Source organism: Bos indicus x Bos taurus, chromosome 9 (assembly GCF_003369695.1).
Source record: "Bos indicus x Bos taurus breed Angus x Brahman F1 hybrid chromosome 9, Bos_hybrid_MaternalHap_v2.0, whole genome shotgun sequence".
NCBI lineage: Eukaryota > Metazoa > Chordata > Mammalia > Artiodactyla > Bovidae > Bos > Bos indicus x Bos taurus.
The window spans coordinates 67916304-67938854 of NC_040084.1; the positions used below are offsets into that span (position 1 = coordinate 67916304).

The 22551-nt window shown below is 41.7% G+C and overlaps 1 protein-coding gene across 3 annotated transcripts in view; it reads right to left on the reverse strand.

The window, feature by feature from the left end:
• The window catches only part of ARHGAP18 (Rho GTPase activating protein 18), a 202681-nt gene that overhangs the window by 111130 nt on the left and 69000 nt on the right, over positions 1–22551 (reverse strand). For 2 of the 3 annotated variants that reach the window (XM_027551506.1, XM_027551503.1), the window contains exon 1: positions 21644–21844. The exons of the other annotated variant lie outside the window; for it this stretch is intronic. In XM_027551506.1, the coding sequence (XP_027407307.1) occupies positions 21644–21756 (113 nt within the window). In that variant the 5' untranslated portion in view covers positions 21757–21844. Of the gene's footprint in view, positions 1–21643; positions 21845–22551 lie in introns of those variants that run through there. 3 annotated transcript variants of the gene reach the window in all.

Sequence of the window (22551 nt, forward strand, 5' to 3'; positions counted from 1 at the left end):
CTAAGAGTTTCCACAGTCCTCAGAATTGCAACCACAGAAGTATTTATACAGACTTGTGGTTTCTCCAGATTTACATTTCTCTCAGAAGTCAAGGCAGTCACCATGTCAACTTTCACTAAATTGTCTCCCTAAAAAACTATTCTTTATAAGCACAGAGACTCATCACTTCAGGACTATCAGCTGCGGGCACTGGGCAGGTATTCCCTGCTCTTGTCAGAGCCTGGCTTCTACACATTGTGTCTTTGCTGCTGCTGCTGCTAAGGCGCTTCAGTCATGTCCGACTCTGTGCGACCCCAGAGACACCAGCCCACTAGGCTCACCCGTCCCTGGGATTCTCCAGGCAAGGAGTGGGTTGCCATTTCCTTCTCCAATGCATGAAAGTGAAAAGTGAAAGTGAAGTCGCTCAGTCGTGTCTGACTCTTTGCGACCCCAGGGACTGTAGCCCACCAGGCTCCTCCGTCCATGGGATTTTCCAGGCAAGAGTACTGGAGTGGGGTGCCATTGCCTTCTCCGATTGTGTCTTTAGGACTCGCAATTCTGGTTCATGGGTCTCAGAAACAACCACAGTTTCCAACGGTCCAAGTTACTGCAAACGACAGACAACACAAATGTTATTTCTGAAAATACTAGGGGTCTGAAGACCTACTGACAGAGCTTGTTGCTGTTGTTTAGTCACATGACTTAATGCTGTTAAGTCACATCCGACTCTTTGTGACCCCATGGACTGTAGCCCACCAGGTTCCTCTGACCAGGGGATTTCGCAGGCAAGAACACTGGACTGGGTAGCCATTTCCAACTCCAAGAGATCTTTCCGACCCAAGGATCAAACCTGTGTCTCCTGCATTGTAGGTGAATTCTTTACTGCTGAGCCATCGGAGAAGATAATTAGCTGAACCTTATCCCACACAGTGTTTTTTGACTGCCTGGGGCTGATAAGCTGTTACTTCTTTCCTCTCCTCAGGGACCAAGTAGGACTTATGGGGACACTCAAGCTCAGGCTCAAAGCCTACCAAAGTAGCTAGAGCCTGAGCCTGTTTCTTTCCTTCTCTTTTCTGAATATGGGAAAGAGATGGGCAAGAACTTTTGTTCGAGGAAGTCAGACTTCACTATAGAAATAAACCTACAGGTAATTACTCATATTTCACGCAAAAGCCCATACTTTCCTCTTCCCTACACCTTACCTCTGTTGACCATCTCCCCATCTCTTCATCGTACTTTGTCTATCTCTGGACTCATTCACAGGCCTCCCTCGAGGCCCAATGGTAAAGAATCCGCCTGCAATGTGGGAGACCTGGGTTCGATACCTGGGTTGGGAAGATCCCCTGGAGGAGGGCATGGCAACCCACTCCAGTGTTCTTGCCTGGAGAATCCCATGGACAGAGGAGCCCGGCGGGCTACAGTCCATGAGGTCACAAAGAGTCAGAGCTAAGCTCCTAATGGGACAGAAAGGGAAGGAGACTGTCTAAGATGGCATAAGAGGTTCAGTAGCAACCAAACTTTTTTTTTTTTTTTCCAATTATTTGCAGTGCTCCTGTGTGCTTTACGTGGTTTACCACATTTAATCCTCATACCACCACTGAAACACAGAAAGGTTCAGTAACTTGCCTAAGGTCACATAACTAGTAAGCCTTGGGTCCAACATACGAAACCATGCTGTCTCCTAAGCCAGAGCTCCCTCTTCTCCCCACAGCACTATTCCATCACCCCAGTCCCAAATCAGGGGACCCAAGGGTCTATGATGGAGCTGTCAGCTATTCTGAAAAGGGGGCAGATTACATGCAGCTGAAAGAACTCCCAACTCCTCAGTCAAGGCTGACCTTTAAAGCTTGCCACAGAGTGACCTCAACCTCCCCTTCTTGCCTTTCCTTCCGCCTCTCGTCAAGCGGCCTGTCCTTTAACGAAATGAGAATCCTCACAGAATCAACCCCCATCTGAACCTCCCTCTCCTCAAAATATATCTCCCTTCTTCCCCTAAAGCCGAATCCTACCCAATCACTCCAACAAGATGAAACCTTGTTAGGGAAGTTGACAAGTGCCAAAGGCTTACCCAGAGTTCCCTTGGCTCCTTGCAGGGAGTGAGCTGAGTGCTCTCCTCACTAAGCACTTTGACTAAGAAGTGCTCTCCCATCCTTAGTCAAAAAGAAGATGTCCTTCCTCTGCAGACATTCGGAGCAGGGTTATTGGTTCGTTTATTTGTTTTAACCTATGTTAAAGCGATTGTAACTTTCTCTAGTCATTGCAACATGTGACACAGCTCAGTGTCCTCAGCAGAAACTTGAAAACCCCTTACAGGGGTTTATCTCGGAATAGTACAGTTTACCCAGCAGAGGAGAGAACACAGTTTCTGTTCAACAAACTTCATAGCAGAGTTTACATAGTACAGTTTTTTGGTGTTTGTTTTTAAAGATGTCTCAACACTGGCAGCTGCTACACTGGGTAATAAAAACAAATTGAGCTGCTACTAGTGACAATAATTCCATCTTCTGGAGACTCAGCAAACTGATTCTAAGTATGCTCCATCTGAGTACTGGCTAATATAAAAATCTCGATTTTCTTCCTATCTCCTAAGGATCTCAATGTCACAAGGTCAAGAAGAGAAAGATTCTAAGTTAATTCTTCAACATCCAAAAATGTTTTGTTGTTACTCTTCTTTGTCTGGAATTTATTGAACAAACACAACCAAGGGGGCTAATTTTAAATTTCTAGAGGAATTAATAGTGTGTTATCACCAGTGATGGCCCCCCAGCCAGGCCTCTGAGGCTTCATCAGCAGCTTAAGAACAAATTTATCTCTAGCACGAAAGACTGGGAGAAACCTGACAGTGAAAGGCAATAATTCTCCTCTCAGATGTAGATGGGAACTCCCCACCCCATCCCACCTCCGCTGCCCCACTCCCACCCCTCAGGAAGGACAGAGGTGCAGCTATTGTTTTTGCATTTGAAAACGTCACCAGAGTACTTTCCATGAAAGATATAGGAATGATAATCCATTTGCATATTATTTTGCATTAAGATGTCCTTTTGGATTAACTTCAAAAATCATTGCAAGTGTGAATGTACATAAATCTTTTTCTATTTCTCTTTCTCATCGCTTGGAAAAAGCATACATTTTTCCATTTGCTTTTCATGAGGATCTGAGAAAACAGCATTGCTGGAAAAACAAGTATTTCTCTACCTTGCTCACTCCTGTCATCCCAGCCTTCAAATTTTCATTCTGAATTCTGAAACTACACAGGTTTGACCATTTAAGCCAAGTTGCCATTCAATTTTAAAAGGGACCTAGTTAATTTGTTTTTAAAAGAATTACATAAATTTAAATTATTACTCTAATGCTAATAACAAGCAAACATACCAGATTGCTTTGGCTAAAGAGATAAATTAATAACATTTTATTAATCACAAAACCAACACAAATTTCCTGCCCATGTAAACCCATATGTGTATATGGAATTATTTATATGGACATTTTAAGTAAAAATTAATCAAATGGCTAATTCATATAGTACTAATATTACCTTCCTATACATGCAATGTAAAAATGCATAAAATCACAGCTGAACTGAATACATGCTTATCAGATATATTACTATAAATGCTATACTTAAAATGGAAAACTCTTAAATATATGACATGGATTTAGCAAAAGTGGTAGATTTTAACCTCAGCTCAAATCATCTGTCATTACATACAACACATAAAATTGTCTGAGTATAAAAATATTTATGTTCTAAATATAATAAGATGACAATTCAGATAGTAAAGAAATAGTTGTTTATGTTACTCACAAGTATAATTCTGGAATCTATAGATCATCATTTATGCAATACAAACTACTTGAGTGATTAAAAAAAGATGCTAGTGGTACATGAAGACAGTTTAACAGTGCATTATATCTTGGTCATTTATAGATGGGGGCTCAATTTAAGCTGTTCTTTGATGAGCAACATAAGGCATGTTATAGCAGCACACAAAATCCTCGCAATTTAACAGGTTGTTCGATTCTTCATTTAGTTCATTAATAACAATGAGATGGGGGAAGAAGCAGCAGGTCTGTGGGGCAGGGATGAAGGAGTGACTAACCCAGAAATGGTCACTTGCAACACAAATACACCAAAACTTTCCCTCACTCAGCCCTCAATAAAGGATGACACAGTCTTCCACCACACCTTTTCAACACGGGGCCCTTAGAACCCTGAGGACCTCCTTTTAAAGAGCAAGATGTCAAGGATGGGGTGGGGAGAGGGAGGAGAAGACACTGAGTCGGGCAGACCCTTTGTTTGCTTCAGCCATCTCCATGGAAAGATCAATCTAACCTGCAATGAATTTTGTCCACTTGCACATTTTGCTTAGGAAGCTAGTTCTTCCTAATGAAATTCATTCTTTCGAGCATGTCTTCAAAATACTTGGATTATCAGCATTTCAGGTGGAAATCTAAATGCCAATTCTCCCCCAAGCTTTAAAATTCACTGGCAAAGGTTTCACAGAACACAATTTTATTAGAGATATTTTAAAATTTCAGTACTATTAGTTAAAAAATAAAAGGTATGCCTGAAGAGGTGCTTCCCTGGCCACCTCCTCAGGAAGCATAATTGAGGGGATGTGAACTACCCCATCACAACGGTGCAAGGAAATGGTCTCTGGTTCCCAAAAGGCTGCTGAGAGACTGCATACACACCTTCCCACGTCCAGGAGCTCTAGTGATCATGCTCCTCTCCTGGTCACAGGAAGAAGGCCCACAGTGCCTTCTGGGCTCTTGACTCATTGGAAAAGACCCTGGAGCTGGGGGAAAATTGAGGGCAAGAGGAAAAGGGGGTGACAGAGGATGAAATGGTTGGATGGCATCACTGACTCAATAGACATGAGTTTGAGCAAACTCCGGGAGATAGTGAAGGACAGGGAAGCCTGGTGTGCTGCAGTTCATGGGGTCACACAGAGTCAGACCTGACTTAGCAACTGAACAACAATAGGCCACCTTGCTTCCCCAGGCTGCCTCCGTACTGACATTGCCAACACCTCGGTAAGGCGACTGGAGCAACTGTCCAATTGTCCCTTACTTCCATCACTGCTCTCCTCTTCCTCCAGGCCCAGGCCCATTTTTCTGTTCTTGATCCTGAAGCCCAGGGACCACATCGTTCCCTTGACTGAGATCTATGGAAGCACTGGCCTGAGACGACGAAGCCTGGGCCTTCTTTGTTAAACGTTTACATTGTGAAACATTTAATTTTTTGCAAAACATGTCCTCCCATCCTTCCTTCTCCCCAAAGAGGCAGACTGTCCATGGAGCTAAGCCTGCCTGAGCAGGCTCCTTTATCAAGACCATCCCATCACCCGTGGGTAACCCGGCAGCACAGGGTTCATATCTTCCTTCCCCACTCCTTGTCCTTCCTGCACTGGGACTGTAGACTTGGCTGCTTGGGAAGATCGCTCCATGCAAACCACGTGCCTGGGTCCAGAGAAAGGATATCAAGTCAAGTAGCTTAAAAGGGCAGAGAATCTTGGGAGACAAGTAGATTTTTCTGGGTGATGTCTGCACGCCTTCCTGTGTGGCAAAGCAGCACAGGGATGGCATCCTCGGAAAGCAGGACAGCTCTGGGCAGACAGAGAATTCTATTTTGGCCAAGATTAGCAGTTTGTGGCAGCAGGACATTTACAGGAACATGTCACACAGGGACAGCTTGGCCTGCAATTCAACTATTTATAAGACAGGTCTAGGTTTAGGACCAAGAATAAGGTAATCCCCAACGTCTGGCTTTCGGACCAGTTTCAAATTACTTTGCCTAAAAGTGAGGAAGCTCCAGAAAGATCTGTGGTAGAGTTGATCACTTGGTAAGTAGTTATAAGCTAAGAAAATCTATTGATATTTGCTGTGAAAAATCGCTATGGCTAGAAGATAATTCTAAGTATATGCTGTTCAGTCAGCCCATCCTCACTTACCACCTTCTTAAATATTTTCAGTAATTTAATCAAAAGCGCTTTTGACACACCAAATAGGTCATTTTATTTTGAGATTTTCGGGTCTGTGGTAGGCCAAGATTTTCACATCCCTGTGAAGTGTTTGGATGACTTTAATAGGTGACAAGGAGATGCTCAGTAGCAACTGCGACATGCCCACACTTTCACAGCTGAAGAGAACAGTTCATTTGGATTTCAGAGGGAAGTTCTCAGGCAATAGAAAGGGTATTGAGACCAACTAGATGGCTGGGGAAGACAGAGATGATATAGCTTCACAGTTGTCTTACTGTCCTATTTTGCTAGGACTAAGGAAACTGATTATTGAAGCTTTATTGAAAAATACAACCACCTAATGGCAAGGACAGTGGTGATGATGGCAGTATTTTAAATACATATCGTATTAGTGTATCATGCTGGTTAGGGGAGATTTTCAATGCCTTTGAAGACAGTTTCCAGTTTACAAAGACCTACTGATGGAGAAAGAAGAGAGGCCCCTGCCTTGGGCTTTCTCCTCTACTTTACCTACAGGAACCTCACTTCACCACGGCTCCCACAGCCCCCACCACAGCATGGTACGCTCAGACGGCTGCTCTGAAAGACCCAGATCTGGGTCTGCCACAGAAGACATCTTGCCCTTTGAATTGAGTCTCCAGTGTCATTCACACACATGTGCTTGGAAGAGAGAAAAACAATAATGGCCCTTATTCTACATCAGTTAGTAGAATGAAAATGACCAAGGTTCCAATCAGAACTGATCTATATACAAGGTGTACGATCTGAAACCAGTTATTTCATGTATTTATGGGAACTTTCTCTGTCTTTGGATGTGTACGGTTATTCTCAATTTATGAAGATTAAATAAAGTCCATTTTAAAGGGCTCTGAACACAGAGTGTACTCAATAAATATTTGTTTTTCTTTTCCTCTGTGATACAATTTGTCCCAGTTACGTGAAGAGCTGACCACAAGAGGCCAGGAGACACCTCAAGGAAGGCCACACAAAACTACTTGCTTAAATGGTAGAATTTACTAAAGCTATTTACTACTTCATTGCAGTAAATGGTATCACGGGGTTTTGAAAGTAGCTCAGGTTATCTTCCAAAGTGCCTATTTTACTACCAAGTGAATTGCTGAGAATTCAGATTCACATAAGCTTCTCTTAACACCAAAGAGAACAAGAGTTTTTATTATAAACACACATACCACCAGACAACCAAACGTTCTGTTGTAATTAACTTGCTTTGCATATACTTCCAGAAGCCATATTCAGTTTACAAAAGTTAGAAACTAATCATTTCTAGGAACAGCACAGTGAAGACCCTGACAGCAGATTGCCTGGGTTCAAACCCTAGTCCTGCCAAACTTGGCTCTGGGCCCTCAAGTGAGGTTTGCTGCTCCCTGCCTCTATTTCTCCTTGCGTAAATTAGGAGTGATATCACCTGAGTGCTTGGGTTGTTAACCCCTCTAAAGTAGTGGCAGCAATCCTTACCTTAAAAAAAAAAAAAAAAAAACCACTAACATTGTCCTCTTCTTTCAAATAGAGAAAACGTGTAACACATCTACCCCGGACCCTCAACCCACACACAGCAAAACTCCCACACATAACTAACAGACTATCACGTTGAATCTAAAATGCTGTTTACTGAAGACCAAACTATTAGTAAGACTAAGTGCTGTTTCTAGCTGGTGACATGGCATATGACCTCTTGGCTGACAATGAGTGTGGTTTTCCAGATATCCATGTTATACTAAAAATGTAACTTGAGCTATTTCCCCCACATTTGGGTTTAATATGTCATTATTGGGTTTGGAGGCATACATATAAATTTTCCCTAGAAAAACACGAGCTAAAAATATTGTATTAAAAGATGTGCCTGCTATAAAGCTTGGGTATTAAAAAAGCAATAAACATTCTTACTGTGGAAATATGTTCACCAAGAGGAGCTTTAAAAGGGCATACTTTTATTGATAAAACAGTGGCCACAGAAGATAATTTTTAAAAATCCATTATACTACTACCAATACTACCACCACAACAAATAAAGCCCAAAATATGTTCCTAACTCTAAACTATACAATTTTTCAATATGTTTCCACTTATAAAGAAACAATAATATTTGGGGATTTTACTAATTGTGTTCCCTGGAACATTGGTAACAAGCAGCTTTTTTTTTTTTTTTTTGAAGTCTCCTCAGTGCAATAAATTTAGAATGTGATTCTTGCTACCAGTTTTGTTTGTTTTTTAGAAATTCACAATACTACCTAAAATATATGCTATAAGGCATCTTGCATAAACTTGACTTACACCTAAGTATTAGACCACAAAATGCTTGCTTCTTTCTTAACGGAACACCTAGTGATAATATTCAACGCAATTTGGAAAAAAGAAATCTATCACTTTGACTTATTTATTGAAGGAATTTTGTTTTAAGCAAATTAACAAAGTAATGGTTTTTCCTGAAATGTATAAAAAACCTATTAGAATAAGCCTTTCATTTTAAGGACACATAGCCTGGCCTTGGCTTCCAAGATTCAGGCTACCAACTAAGCTCAAAAGGGGTTAGTCTCTTTTCTTTGCCTGCAAAACAGAGATGATATGATTCCAATTGATAGTATGCATGCGTGCTGAGCCACTAAGTCATATCTGATTCTTCGAAACCCCATCGACTGTAGCCTGAGGACTCCTGACTGTAGCCTGAGGACTCCTGACTGTAGCCAGGCTCCTCAGTCTATGGGATTTCCCAGGCAAGATTACTGGAGTGGGTTGGCATTTCCATCTCCAGGTATTGGGACAGGAAAAATGATGTATTTCTCCAATGACCCTAAAATCTTAGGAACTAAGTGAGCTGATAAAACATTACCATCATTGCTATAGACAAATAACTAAAATGTATGCAGCAAGTTCTCACAAAACAGTGGCAGCTCTAAGCTGGGGATACAAAGTATTTTTAAAAAAATGCTTCCTTGGTGGCTCAGACAGTAAAGAATCTGCCTGCAATGCAGGAGACTCAGGTTCAATCCCTGGAGAAGGATCCCACTCCAGTATTCTTGCCTACAGAATTTCATGGACAGAGGAGCCTGGTGGCTATAGTCCACAGGGTTGCAAAGAGTCGGACATGACTGAGCAAATGTTTCAGTTCAGTTTCATACATATTCTAATCTCCAAGGACTGTTTTAAAAAATTTCCCCTATATAAGGAAAAAACACCCTCTGCCCTCCAGATTTCAGAGGGTGTTCTAGCCACTTATTTTCTTCTTTGCTTTGAAGGACACCTTGGAGAAGGAAGTGGCAACCCACTCCAGTATTCTTGCCTGGAGAATCCCATGGACAGAGGAGCCTAGAGGGCTACAGTCTGTGGGATCGCAGAGTCAGACATGACTGAGCGACTAAGACACTGAAGGAAGTGTGGTGAGAGGCACATACGGTGTAATAATTAGTATAGTAAAGCAACATTTCTGAACAAGAAAGAAAGGAAATTCTACAGTGATGCTATTTAGGTATTCTGACAAGCAGTGATAAGAATTACTGGACGACTGCTAAATTTAACTAATGTTCTGGGAGGAGAAAAAGCAAGCAATTCAAATACTGACAATTAATTTTTATACAGCTTCTGGGATGTTTTCCATATGTACTATGTGATCTCAAAAATATTATGTACTCCAAAACACTACATCTGTATCCAATAGTCCCTTAGAGTAAATATCACTGGATATAAACAAACAAGGGCCTTTGGCAACTCTGCTGCTATCAAATAGAGGGAACATGTTCTTCACAAGGAAGATCTCATTTCTTAGGATTATTCTTTCCAAATTCAAATCCACTTGTGCCTAAAATCAAATTTAGAACCTTTTGTGAAAAACGTTTTTGAGAATCTTTTTTTTTTTTTTTTGGTGGAAAGGAGAAAGGTCTCTATATTAAATTTTTTGCAAACATAATACTCAGTCTTTCCAAAATATAAAATATCAGTCAATGCACAAATACAGTTAAATTCCTAGGATATACAGGGTACTGAATCCATCTAGTGCTTAGGATAAAGAAAAATTAGGCCTAAGCTTAAGGCATTTATGCTCTTGATGCGTAGAAAAATTTTTCCAACATAAATTTACCTAATAAAGCAAGGCCAGAATGGTAAGTGTACATAGGATGTGCACGCACTGGTGGAAAATAAAGTCCAGCTCCAGGGAACAGAGGTTTCTGTCTACAAGAGCAGTTGGCCTAAGGCCAGAAAAGGCAGGTAGGAGATGCAGAGAGACTGGAATGATAACTGAGCCGCTTATTGCCAAAGATGACCTTGTTACCCAGCTGAGTAAGCCTCTCCTTCACTGAGAGGAGGTGAAGCCTGTTCCTCCATGCTCTTAAATTCCAGATGGGCTATGATTCATTGGCCCACAGAATATGGGCTAGCGGCATTGAGTAACTTCTGAGGCTAGGCCTAAGAAGCCTGGCAGGTTCTACCTAAGACATGTTAGAATGCTCATTCTGGGGTAAGCCAACAAGAGTGTGGGAAGTCTGACTCCTCTGATTCTGCCATGCAGTGAGGAAGCCCAAGCCAGCCATTCAGAGAAGCTGCAAAAGGAGAAAGAAGACCCAGCAGTGCAGGTCAAAGCTGTGCACAAAGAAGCCTCTGATGACCCCCATGCCTCAGCCCACCTTGCTTGATGGATCCCAAGAAAGAACTTGATTGTGATCCTCCAGAATCAAGAGAGAAAACTGATAAGTCACTAAGTTTTGGATAGTATGTTACAAAGCAACAGACGACTGAAACCACCACCTTGACCGTCAGGATAGGGGTCACATACAGCGGTACCTGGGTCAGATCCAAACTGCAGACTGGATTTTAAGGGGCTTACTCAGCATTTTTAAAATTCTAGCTAACATCTTCTAATTAAACATACATTTTTCTGCCTGCATTTTCCAATCATCTGCTTCACTTATTATATAATCTGCCAGGCACTATTGATTCTTAAGTATATAAACCTTTTTCTAAAAAATGGGGAGCAAAGGATTAATAGGGCTTCCCTGATGGTTCAGACAGTAAAGAATCTGCCTGCAACACAGGAGACCCAGGTTCAATCCCTGGGTCAGGAAGATCCCCTGGATAAGGGAATGGCTGGCTACCCATTCCTGCCTGGAAAATTCCACGGATAGAGGAGCCTGTCAGGCTACAGTCTATGGGGTCGCAGAGAGTCAGACATGACTGAGCAACTAACAATGAAGGATTAATACACTTATACATTTACCTAAATATATCCAGTCTGATGACATTATGTAATTATACTATATTCCAGAATGATTCAAAAATGCTATAATTAAAAACATTTTAGCCTGGAGATATTAAAGCATATATATCCTCACTTTAACAATCAATGCTTTACTTAAAAAAAAAAAAAAAAAAGACATCATACAAACTTACTTCTACTGTGACCTAAATAACTTCTATCAGATGATGGACCATAGCTTTGACAGCATTATTTGGAAAGAAATGAAAAGACACTCACTTAGTAACTCTAGTCTAAACATTAATTATAGAATAAGTTGATCGAGTTACATGTTTCTATACCACCTATAAATAGACAAAGTTCCTTTCAACTTTCAGTTCCCAACTCACCTTTTCCTACTCAAACCAAATCTTAATTACTCAATAACAAATTTTTGTGAAGTTTTATACTTCAAAAAAGAGAACCACACATGGCTTCCTAAATATGATACTGAAAACGTTGTTTCAGAATCTGTCCAAAGTATATTGCAAGCTCCCTCAGAGTAGGAATTCTTATATTCATTTTATTTTAGGCTTATATATACTCAGCAAAGATCTTCACAATTGTTTATTAAAATACATATTAAGATTTTTTGAATAATTAAAATTTTAAGACATTCTACATTTATATATTTTTAATGTCTTTCTGAATTATCCAAATCTTATTCTAGGTAGGATTTCAGTTTTATGCTGCTCATCAACAATAAATAATTCTTACTATTTTTTCAAAATATATAGATGATACCTGAGAGACATTAGCATTCAGAGATAAACCAGATCTCTAGAGCCAAACCACCGAACTTGAAAAATTCTTGCTAGTGTGGATTCCATTAATTTTCTACACAGCTTCACTTTCACAGCAGCATGCTATTAAAGCATTTCCCATTTTAAGTTAATTACATTTTACAGTTGTAATCTGATTCAACTAGAAACACAACATATATCAGTTTCCACATTTCTAAACCTTCCAAATAAATGACAAATTTTGGCTAGTGCCTGCTCCCTAATGTAGGACAGGCACATGTTCAGGACGTGTGGAAAGATCAGGACCTGTGGAAAGATCAGGACCTGTGGAAAGACACATCAGGGTATGCAGCACTCCCATTTGCCTTGAGAAGTGCACTGTACTGCTGCTGCTGCTGCTAAGTCGCTTCAGCCGTGTCTGACTCTGTGCGACCCCATAGACGGTAGCCCACCAGGCTCCCCCGTCCCTGGGATTCTCCAGGCAAGAACACTGGAGTGGGCTGCCATTTCCTTCTCCAGTGCATGAAAGAGAAAAGTGAAAGTGAATTTGCTCAGTTGTGTCCGACTCCTAGCAACCCCATGGACTGCAGCCCACCAGGTTCCTCCGTCCATAGGATTTTCCAGGCAAGAGTATTGGAGTGTACTCGAGAAAGACAAAACTAAAGGCAGCAGAAAAAAACATCTCTTTCACGTCTCAACTAACAGAGGTCCTAAAAGGCAGCAAAGAACATCATCCCCAACTTACTCGAAGATTTTACTTAGGTTTGAAACATGTTATTGGGAACTCAGGACACATTCTCCCATAGCAACAATGCCACAAATATATGGTGCTTAGAGTTTTCCAACTGGCGAAAAGAACTCTATTAAGCCAGAAAATGGCACAACTGGAGCTCTGTGGGATTTGATTACCATCTGTGATGCTACTTTTCTGCCTATGGAAAATGGCTTCTGCATAACTCAGTGGATTACACCTCCCTCCTCTCTCCAGCTCCGTCTCTTTCCTTCCTCCAGGTTCCCCCATCCCACCACTAAAGTCCCTAGTCTCTTAGAGGTGGAGGCAGAACAGCCTACTCGGTAAGCCACTCATAAGCAAGAGCTACCAAGTTAATAGCAACTTGAAAGGCAGGTATGAGAGGGATATGCGGAGAACTGGCTAAGGGGACAGAGTTTCCTAGGCGAGGCCCAGTGCACAGTAAGCATTTAAAGGAATGTATTATGTATGATACAGAGGAAGAGAAAAATCAATAGATAGTCTTTAAGTGTGTGCATTAAATGGGAAACAGGATGCAGCTCAGGGGTAACTGTGTGAGGATCTGGGCTGCGGATATCACACCTTCACTTTAGCTCTGCTCCATGAAATATCACTGCTCGGTTATAAGATCAAGAGTTGTTCAGAAAGTACACAGGTACATTTTAAGGGGGAAAAGTGTAAACATTATCCTGTCTTCAAATATTTTAGCTATGGTGATATATTGGGGCTTGTACCTACAAGTATTCAAATAAGCTAAAGTCAGTTTGGTCTTTGGAGAAGGCAATGGCACCCCACTCCAGTACTCTTGCCTGGCAAATCCCATGGACGGAGGAGCCTGGTGGGCTGCAGTCCATGGGGTCGCTGGGAGTTGGGCAGGACTAAGCGACTTCACTTTCACTTTTCACTTTCATGCATTGGAGAAGGAAATGGCAACCCACTCCAGTGTTCTTGCCTGGAGAATCCCAGGGACGGGGGAGCCTGGTTGGCTGCTGTCTATGGGGTCGCACAGAGTCGGACACGACTGAAGCGACTTAGCAGCAGCAGCAGCAAATAACTGTTCCTTGCTCTACATGAGATGATTTTCCACATTATTAAGAGTAACAAATGATTTAGAAATTTATATCCACCCAAACTACAGAAAGTTGTTTAAAACAGTGGGCCTAACAAGGGTTCAGTACCCATTAAGCCCTTTTTTAAGATAGGTATTCTTAGTATTTCTTAAAATTAATATAATTTGAGATATCTTTATAAATATCTTAAACTTATTCCAAAACACTATTTCTCAAATTAAGAAATTATACTGCATATGTATTAAAGCAAACATTCTTTTCCCAAACCACTTACAACTCAGCTTCAACGATGCTTTCTAGCAGTATTTCCAGATTAATTCACCAACATCTGTGACTGAAAGTAAAAGTGTTAGTCCTTCACTCATGTCTGACTCTTTGCGACCCCAAGGATGTAGCTGCCAGGCTCCTCTGTCCCCTGTATCATCACAGACGGTCACTGTGCTTTAGAACAAACACTCTTAAGAATGTTACATATACTAACTCATTCAAACCTCATAACTCTTGAATTATGTATTAATATGCCCAGTTTGCTGGAGAAGGCGATGGCACCCCACTCCAGTACTCTTGTCTGGAAAATCCCATGGACGGAGGAGCCTGGTAGGCTGCAGTCCATGGGGTTGCGAAGAGTTGCATATGACTGAGAGACTTCACTTTCACGCATTGGAGAAGGAAATGGCAACCCACTCCAGTGTTCTTGCCTGGAGAATCCCAGGGACGGCGGAGCTTGGTGGGCTGCCTGGTGGTCTACGGGGTCACACAGAGTCGGACACGACTGAAGCAACTTAGCAGCAGCAGCATGCCCAGTTTGAAGAAGGAAAAGAAAAAACTGAGGCTCTATGACATTAAATAACTTGCCCAAGATCACACAGCTATTAAATGACAGAACCAGGACTCTGACCGAGACAGTCTAGTCTCAAAGTCTTTGCATGTAATCACTACACCCTACTCCCTCTTATACTCATTCAAATTTTTATTACCTGCCTAGAGTAGGTCAAGCCCTCTGCTAAACCCAAGTAAAGAGACAAAATGAGGCAAGACCTCCATAATCAAGGAACGTACATTTTAATTTAATACACAGCAAAAAAGGAAAGTGCAAATTAAAGCAAAAAGTTCAGTATGACAATTCTGGTTAAATGAACTGTCCTGGGAAAAGTTAGAGTATTGAAAATGATTCAGCAATTATATGCCTGATGTGTACATTTTTTTGAATGCTTTCAAAAGCTACACAGTTGATCTTTATAATTAACCTTGTGAAGCAGAACTTTAACACACTCACTTCATAGACGAGGAATGAAATCAAATTCTAAACAGCTTACGAAAGATGCCAAGTTATCTTTGGAGGGAAGCTGCCCCATTGACAGAATCTGCTTCTCTAAAAAGACCCCAGATGGTCAAATCATGGGCTTCCCCAGACAGCTCAAAAAAATTAACTGGGCAAAACTGATCCCTGTTCAAAAATTTGAAATTAGCTCATATGCTATGAGGTGTAAGATCTTAGAGGGCTACACAAGTGGGGCATCCATTAAGAGACAAGCTCAAGCTCAAAATATGATTATACAGCCAGTGGACAGAAAAGAATAGAGTCCCCAAAAGAGAGCAACTTATCATGTGACCAGTCCTGAGGGAAGAAGACATGGTCTTTTCCTTATGACCCAGATGCCTGCAATAAACCTCATTTTCCCTGGAGACACAAGTGTTCTTTGCAAAAGTGACTACCGAAAGAGCATGTGTCAAAGGGGTGACATGTCACCATTTTTTTTCCCAACACAAAAATTCAGATGTTTGGTGGACTTGAGTAACGACTCCAGATGTAGTAACTGACCATGCAGATCTCCATGGTTTCTGTTTACTTCTTTCAAAAAAGGGGATAAACTTGGCCAGCTCCCAGCAACAAATGCAGAAGTCAAAAGAATGTGTCTTCAGAATTATCCACACATCATCCCGTCTGCTCCCTCTGCCCTAATCCACCCAACACCTTGACTTGTCCCTATCTATGCTTTGTGCTCAGTCGCCTCGGACTCTCTTGTGACCCCATGGACTATAGCCTGCTAGGCTCCTCTACTTATGGGAGTTTTCAAGCAAGAAGACAGTGAGTTGCCATTTCCTCCTCCAGGGATCTTCCCAACCCAGGGATCTAACTATTGTCTTCTGCATCTCCTGCATTGAGGGTGGGTTCTTCACCGAATAGACTGGGAAAGCCCAGTCTCCTCCTGTAAGAAAACTTCTTACTTTCTATCTCCTCTTATCAAAAGTAAAACAAAGACATTAAATATCAGTACTGACTAAAACTTTGACAACAAGCCATTTTATCTTGGAGTATTTGTATGAAATGAAAGGTTTAGGTCAGGAAAGAAATCACCCAGAGGGGAGAGTTCAGGAAGGGACTGGCATCACACCTGGTCTAGGACACCTTCTTCCCCAAACCAAGCTTGGAGGCCACGCTGCTAACCCTTCCCATGCCCACCCTCCACCGCACCACCACTGAAGCCACAGCCTGGAGGCCTCAAGTTTCTGCTGTTGCAAGCTTTCTCACAGGGCCACCACGGGGTAACAAGTAGAGAGGCTTCTCTGGACTTCTGGGTAGCATTCAGACAAGATGTAGGAGAGCAGAGGCTGCCAAAGAGTGTGAGACCTTACAGATCCACAACCATGGGACACTGGGAACTTCTGCTTGGCACAAGTGTAGCCTAGGCCTCTAGGATGCCGGGTCCTTTTTCTAAGCTGTAAATGATACTCAGGTGTACAGATAATGAGGAATTTTAAAACAAGAGAAAAAAGTAATTCATTTTGGTGGGCCAATTATTAAAAACTCTTTAGGTCTAATTGCCAGGCAATCCAGAAGCCATCACGAGCACTGTTAAATGCATCAGTCTTTGTGAGTTTGTTTTGCTACAACACTCTCAAAAACATGACAAATACTAAGAACTTAAAAGAGCAACCATAAACCTTGCAAAGCACTAGCCTCACTCAGAAGAGAGATGAGGGTAAACAGTGAAAAACCTAAGTGTGCCATTGAAGTTGAGGAAAGTTTTCAGCAGGTTCCTTTCGTTTTGCTTTTTTTTTTAAAAAAAAAAAAAAGGTGGGGTTCTTGAGATTTATAAATCCTTATACTTAAAAGACATATACCTAATATAAGTCCCATGAAGATACTTTAAAGAGGCCCACAAAAATCAGAGACCTCACAGATGAGGATGGTTAGAAGGCAAATACCACACAATTCTAAATGAAGGTAAGACTTGTCTAGTTAGAATACTGGCTGTGTCTTTTAACAACTCAAGAGAAAATTACTAGTAGGACTTTTAAATGACACAGTAAAGAAAATCAGTTTTTAGAAAGCACTCTTACACCAGGAAATGAGGACTAGATTGATCTAGAAAACAATTATCCGTATGGGCAGGTTAAAAATGCATTTGGTCACTAACTCCTGCAAAATCAGAAAGACAAATCACCCTTCAACTCCAAGGTCAAGGAAAATGGTCCTCATATTACATAATTTCATTATAAAAACTCTTCACCATTCCTTCTGTCACCAAAAATATATAATTTCAAATAATACATAAATTCAAAAGGAAAGAACTCTATCTGTGGTAGCGTACTTTTTTTCTAATGTTACAAATTCAACTTGAAAGACATAAGAAGGTGGCAGCCCTCTTTAATTTGGCATACCGGAAGCAGTAATTCTTAAAGGAGGAGGACAGAAGCATGGAGGCAGCAATTAGTCCAGCTGCCAAAAGAGGACCCACCCACATTCCAGCCTGCCATAAAAGTCAATGTTTGCAGACCTCAGCATGGCCCATCAATGCCCCAAGGCAGGGCCTGTTATAAGTGGCTGTCACTAGTTCAAATTGTAAATGTTGCTTTGGATCAAAAGGACATCTCTAGGGTCTTTTAAACTTCCAAGGCCTGAACTTTTACATCATTAATTGCTGGTTATGTCATTTTTAGTTAAGCATATGGATCATGGCCATGTTTCTTAACACATGACAAAATATTATTTGTAAAAATACTTCTGAAATGAAAAAGAATATATTGTACACCACAAAGCTCAATAAGTTATTTTTCTGTATCTACTGTGAAAAAAAGCAGAGGCTAGCCATAAACTCTTCCCTGTTCTATGGGCTTTACACAGATCTTCCCACGTAATCCTCCCTGTGAAGTGAGTACTACCATGAAGTTCAATTTACAAGACAGTTAAATAATCCTTCTAAGGCCAAGCTGCTAATGACTGACAGAATTGGGATTTGACCCCATGCAGCCTGGCCCCACACCCAGAGTTTCAGGGTTTATGTCACTGTGACCTCGTGCCTCCTGGTTCTGCCTCTGCCCAAAACCAGTGGCAAATGGCTTCAGCAAAACAAAATCTTTCATGATGAACACCACACATGTACTCATGGAAGACATAAAAATATCTCATATGATAACTAGATAACTAGAGTCAGAGGTTCAGTAAGAAGAAAAATACTACTGACGTTAATATTTATCAAATATCAGCAAAAACTGATAGGAAGCAAATAAAACAAACAGCTCTTCTTAAAATGACAGGAAAGTCAAGGCAGAATAGTAAGGATAGCCAAAATGCAGTATTTTTTGAAAAACTGCTTTGCAAAAGTAAACATTAAAAAACCTACTTGAAAATTAACAAGTAAATAAAGTCTTATAAATATAGCTACTCATAAAAAGTGGTTTCCTCTGGAAACATTTGACTATGTACAACTCAGTCAGAACTAGCATTAGCATATTTCTTCAAATCCTAATGTTTTCAAGAAGAAACATAACAAAAAAACTTGAAAGCAGGATTCTGTAACTATTTGAAAGACTAACCAGGACTGGGCTTCTCAGGTAGCGCAGCGGTAAAGAATCACCTGCCAATGCAGGAGACACAAGAGATGTGGGTTCGATCCCTGAGTCGGGAAGATCCTCTGGAGTAGGAAATGGCAACCCACTCCAGTATTCTTGTCTGGGAAATTCCACGGACAGAGGAGTCTGGCGGACTACAGCCCATGGGGTCGCAAAGAGTCAGACAGGACTGAGCACACACACACAGCAAAAACAAGAGTAGCAAGAATTCCTTAATCAAATAAACAATGACTATGTCCCGATAAAGAGGGATAATGGAATGGAATGGAGGGAATTTTAGACTAACAGACAACTTACAAAATTAGCTCCTTACTATTCCAGCTTTCCCAAAGACTAAAAGAACAATTGGAAAAAAAAAAAAAAAGGATTTGGTAATACAGGTCTAAAACTCACTTTCTATAAATATCCAAAATCATATACATAATCCTCTATACTTATCAAATGGCATATAATGAGTTCATCTAATTGAACTTTTGAATAAGTAGTTCATCAAAGTGCATATTATTTAGTAGAGACAAAGTCTTACAAAAAGCCAAATTAGACTTCTGTGCTGCCTTCAACAAATGTTAAATAGGTGGACACAGAGTCTAACTTCTGTCTCTTTTTCAGAGGTTTTGCTTTATTTTGGTTTGGTTTGATTTTTGAAGTGCTTTTTAAAATAGGCATCTACCTTGCACCTTGGGGCAGCTTGCCAATGCTTAAAGTACAAGCTGAGCACCCCAGCCCCAAAGCCCCGTGTACTGCCTCTCCCTCACCATCACCTTTAAGGGATCACTCCTGATGCCATTCCTTCTTCAAATCCCTCCTCCCTCCACCTACCCCAACTGCAATATCTCAACCCTTCCAAACTAAAGAAGGTGCCTCCCAAAGAAACACTGAGCTTATCTGATAAATTAGTTAATGTGCTTAAGGGTAAAAGCAAAAAAGGACTGTCCCTTTTCTCGCCTTTCCTCCCAGCCCTAAAACAAAGGCTCCCATCTTCTCCAGCAAAGGACTCTGATTCAGTGGTGGGAACTGGCGCCAGTATGGGCAAGCAATATGGCAGCCAGTGGTGGGGAGGGGGGACCTGAAAAACAGATCTGGTGCTGCCACCCCATGGAGAGCAGTCACTCTGAGCAGCTGCCCACCCTGGAGCCTCTTGACTTTGCTCTAACCTAAGCTGAAAATGGGGGGTTCCCTGGTGGCTGAGTGGTAAAGAATCCACCTACCAAAGCAGGAGCTGCAGGTTCCATCCTTGGGTTGGGAAGATCCCCTGGAGAAGGAAATGGCAACCCACTCCAGTATTCTTACCTGGAGAATCCCATGGACAGAGGAGCCTGGCAGGCTACAGTCCATGGTGTCTCAGAATTCGGACACAACTGAGTGACAACTAGGCTGAGAATGACCCATCCTTTCCTCTCTTTTGTCCCACAACCCATTCAAGTATAGGTCACTTGAGTATAGGTCACCCACAACAGGCAGCTAAGCTCCAAACACAGGATAAAGTCTCCGTATCTCAATACGCAAAGCCCTAGAAAAGACCTTGCAAAAAAAGCCTAATTCCTGGGGTTTGAGTCAAGGCAATAAAAGTGAGAGGTCAGGCCTCAATGTCCCTAAGGTTCTTTTCACTCAGGATCCAAAATTCAGCTCACATCCTCAGGCCATTCCAGAGTAAAGTCTCTGGAGAATGTGCTAAGTCTGCACAATTCTGGCAATTTGGACTGTCAAGCGGAGTCGAAGTTATGGACAATAAGGGGTTGGCATTGCTGTCTGCTTACTGCTGAAAGGTAACTATCCCCTTAGTGCACTACAAAAAAAAAAAAAAAAAAAGGTTGAAAACATGTTATGAGCTCTCAGACAAAATACTTAAAAAGACAGAAAATAAAATAACACACCCAAAGTACAAGCAGCAAATCCCTTTTATCTTTGGAAATGAATTAATTCAACATAATACATATGGTGGTTGCTATGTAAGGAAAAATTCTAGTCAGCCTGGGAATCTAAGGCAGAGTATTACAGCCATTCCTTTGATTTTTATTCCCCTCCCCCATATCTGGGGATTTTAAAACAAATGAAAGAAGGCATTATTCCAGCTTAAGGCCTAAGCATAAGTCACAAAAGAACAAAGAAGGTTTTATTATCACATTAAACATCAAGGAGGAAATGTGCTTACTGATAATTAGTGTCCTACCCTATTAGGTTAGCATTTGCTGTTTGCAAGCTTCTGGGCCAATATTTACAATTTATATCTAATACGGAGGTAAAAATGTTCAGCTAGTGAGAAGGTCATTAAGGAAAGCTAAGGGGAAAAAAAAAAAAAACTTGAAAAAACAGCGCAAAGTACACAGAGAGAAAGGTACTCTTTGCGCCTCAGTGGTCTATAGAATATTTGCCCCCTCTACCTATAAAGTGAGTTAACATTAACCACAGATCACTCTGGTAGCAGAGTACTACTTCCTGACATAAACCTTTCTGAAAGCTCCCCCCAATAACAACAACAAATCTACATACACCAAAGAATGAGAAACATACTGCCACAGGCCAGTGTCTTGGGCTTTCTGCCTAAGAAGTTTGCTTTCAGCCAAAAGAGAGGGGGGAAAAAAACATACTGTAACAACAACAGATTGTACAATGAACAGCCCTCCTGCTTGTTGGCACTGTTCCCAAGCAGCAGTTTCAGTGGCTGGGCCTTGGGCCCATTCAAGAATTCCATCTCACAGGAAGTGTTTCAAATATAGTTATTTGATCTTTCAGCATTTGCAAATGCACCTGCTGAGCGAGGAGCCTGACAGCCATCGCCCCAGTTCCTTCCTATCCGTCTTCACCAGTCATCGTAGAGGCGGTTTCCGACTCAAACTAGGTGAGATGTAAAGTACAGAAAGCCCCAAACATTTCTGCTGCTGCACGAGGTTAGGCGCGACCTGCGCGGCTGTAGCTTACTTTCTACCCACACCAACTTCCCTGTCACTTTCTTCCCTGAGGAGCAGGTAAGAGCGTTTTGTTTTGTTCTCTGGCTTTCGAGTGCCCAGGCTTACCTCGAGGCGGCTTCCTCCCCGCCCTTGCCATGGCTCCCCCCCAGGGCCTGGTCCTTGCCGCTGGGGTGGTAGGCAGTGAGCACAACTGCCTGGGAATTGGAGAGCCAGCTCATGGTGAGAGAAGGGGCATAATTTCTGCGATCCTGACACAGAGGAGAGAATGAAGTTCTTGGCTCGCCCGGCAACTCGACTCATTAGCATCCGCCGGCTCCGCCCACCGAGGTCGGCGATTCACACGGGAGGGGCGGGGCCTCTCGGCGCGGGGCCGCGCCTCTCCAATGGAGAGACCAGAGACTCAGAGCCATGGTCCCAGCCCCGAACCAACCCAGTCCGAAAGGCCTAGGTTAAAGGGTGGGGTGTAGGGGTTACTTGTTGCCCCCTCCCCTAAGTTATTCTGATCCGATTAAACTGCCAGGTTGTAGCCGCCTCTCATTTTTGTAAGCACAAGTTTTCTTGGTTAGGAAACAATGAATTGCCGCAGAGCCTTTTTTTTTTTTTTCCTTTCTTAATTCCTGTCTCCATCTGATAATTTCTGCTACTTCATGTAACACGAGTAAGGGCTTTTCTTAACCCCTGAACGTCAGCGTTAAAATTAACCATAGCAAAACCCAATGAACCTGCCCAGCAAACAAGAGAGGCTACCTCTTGTGTCTGGTTAAAAATGTTCGCACCGGAAATGTCACCTTATTTCACATAAAATGCAACGCCAAGCTTACCTTTTGCTTTTAATAAAATACCCTTCAGTACCAAAAAGAGCTGCATCTACCAAAAGTGTTAAATGGCATTGTTGAGAATTAAAAAAAAAAGTACTTATTATTTTTTGAGCACCTAATATATGCAAGGCGCTGTCTGTGACAGGTGTTGTACATGTACTATCTCGTTCAATTCAGTTAAATTCTCTCTCTCCC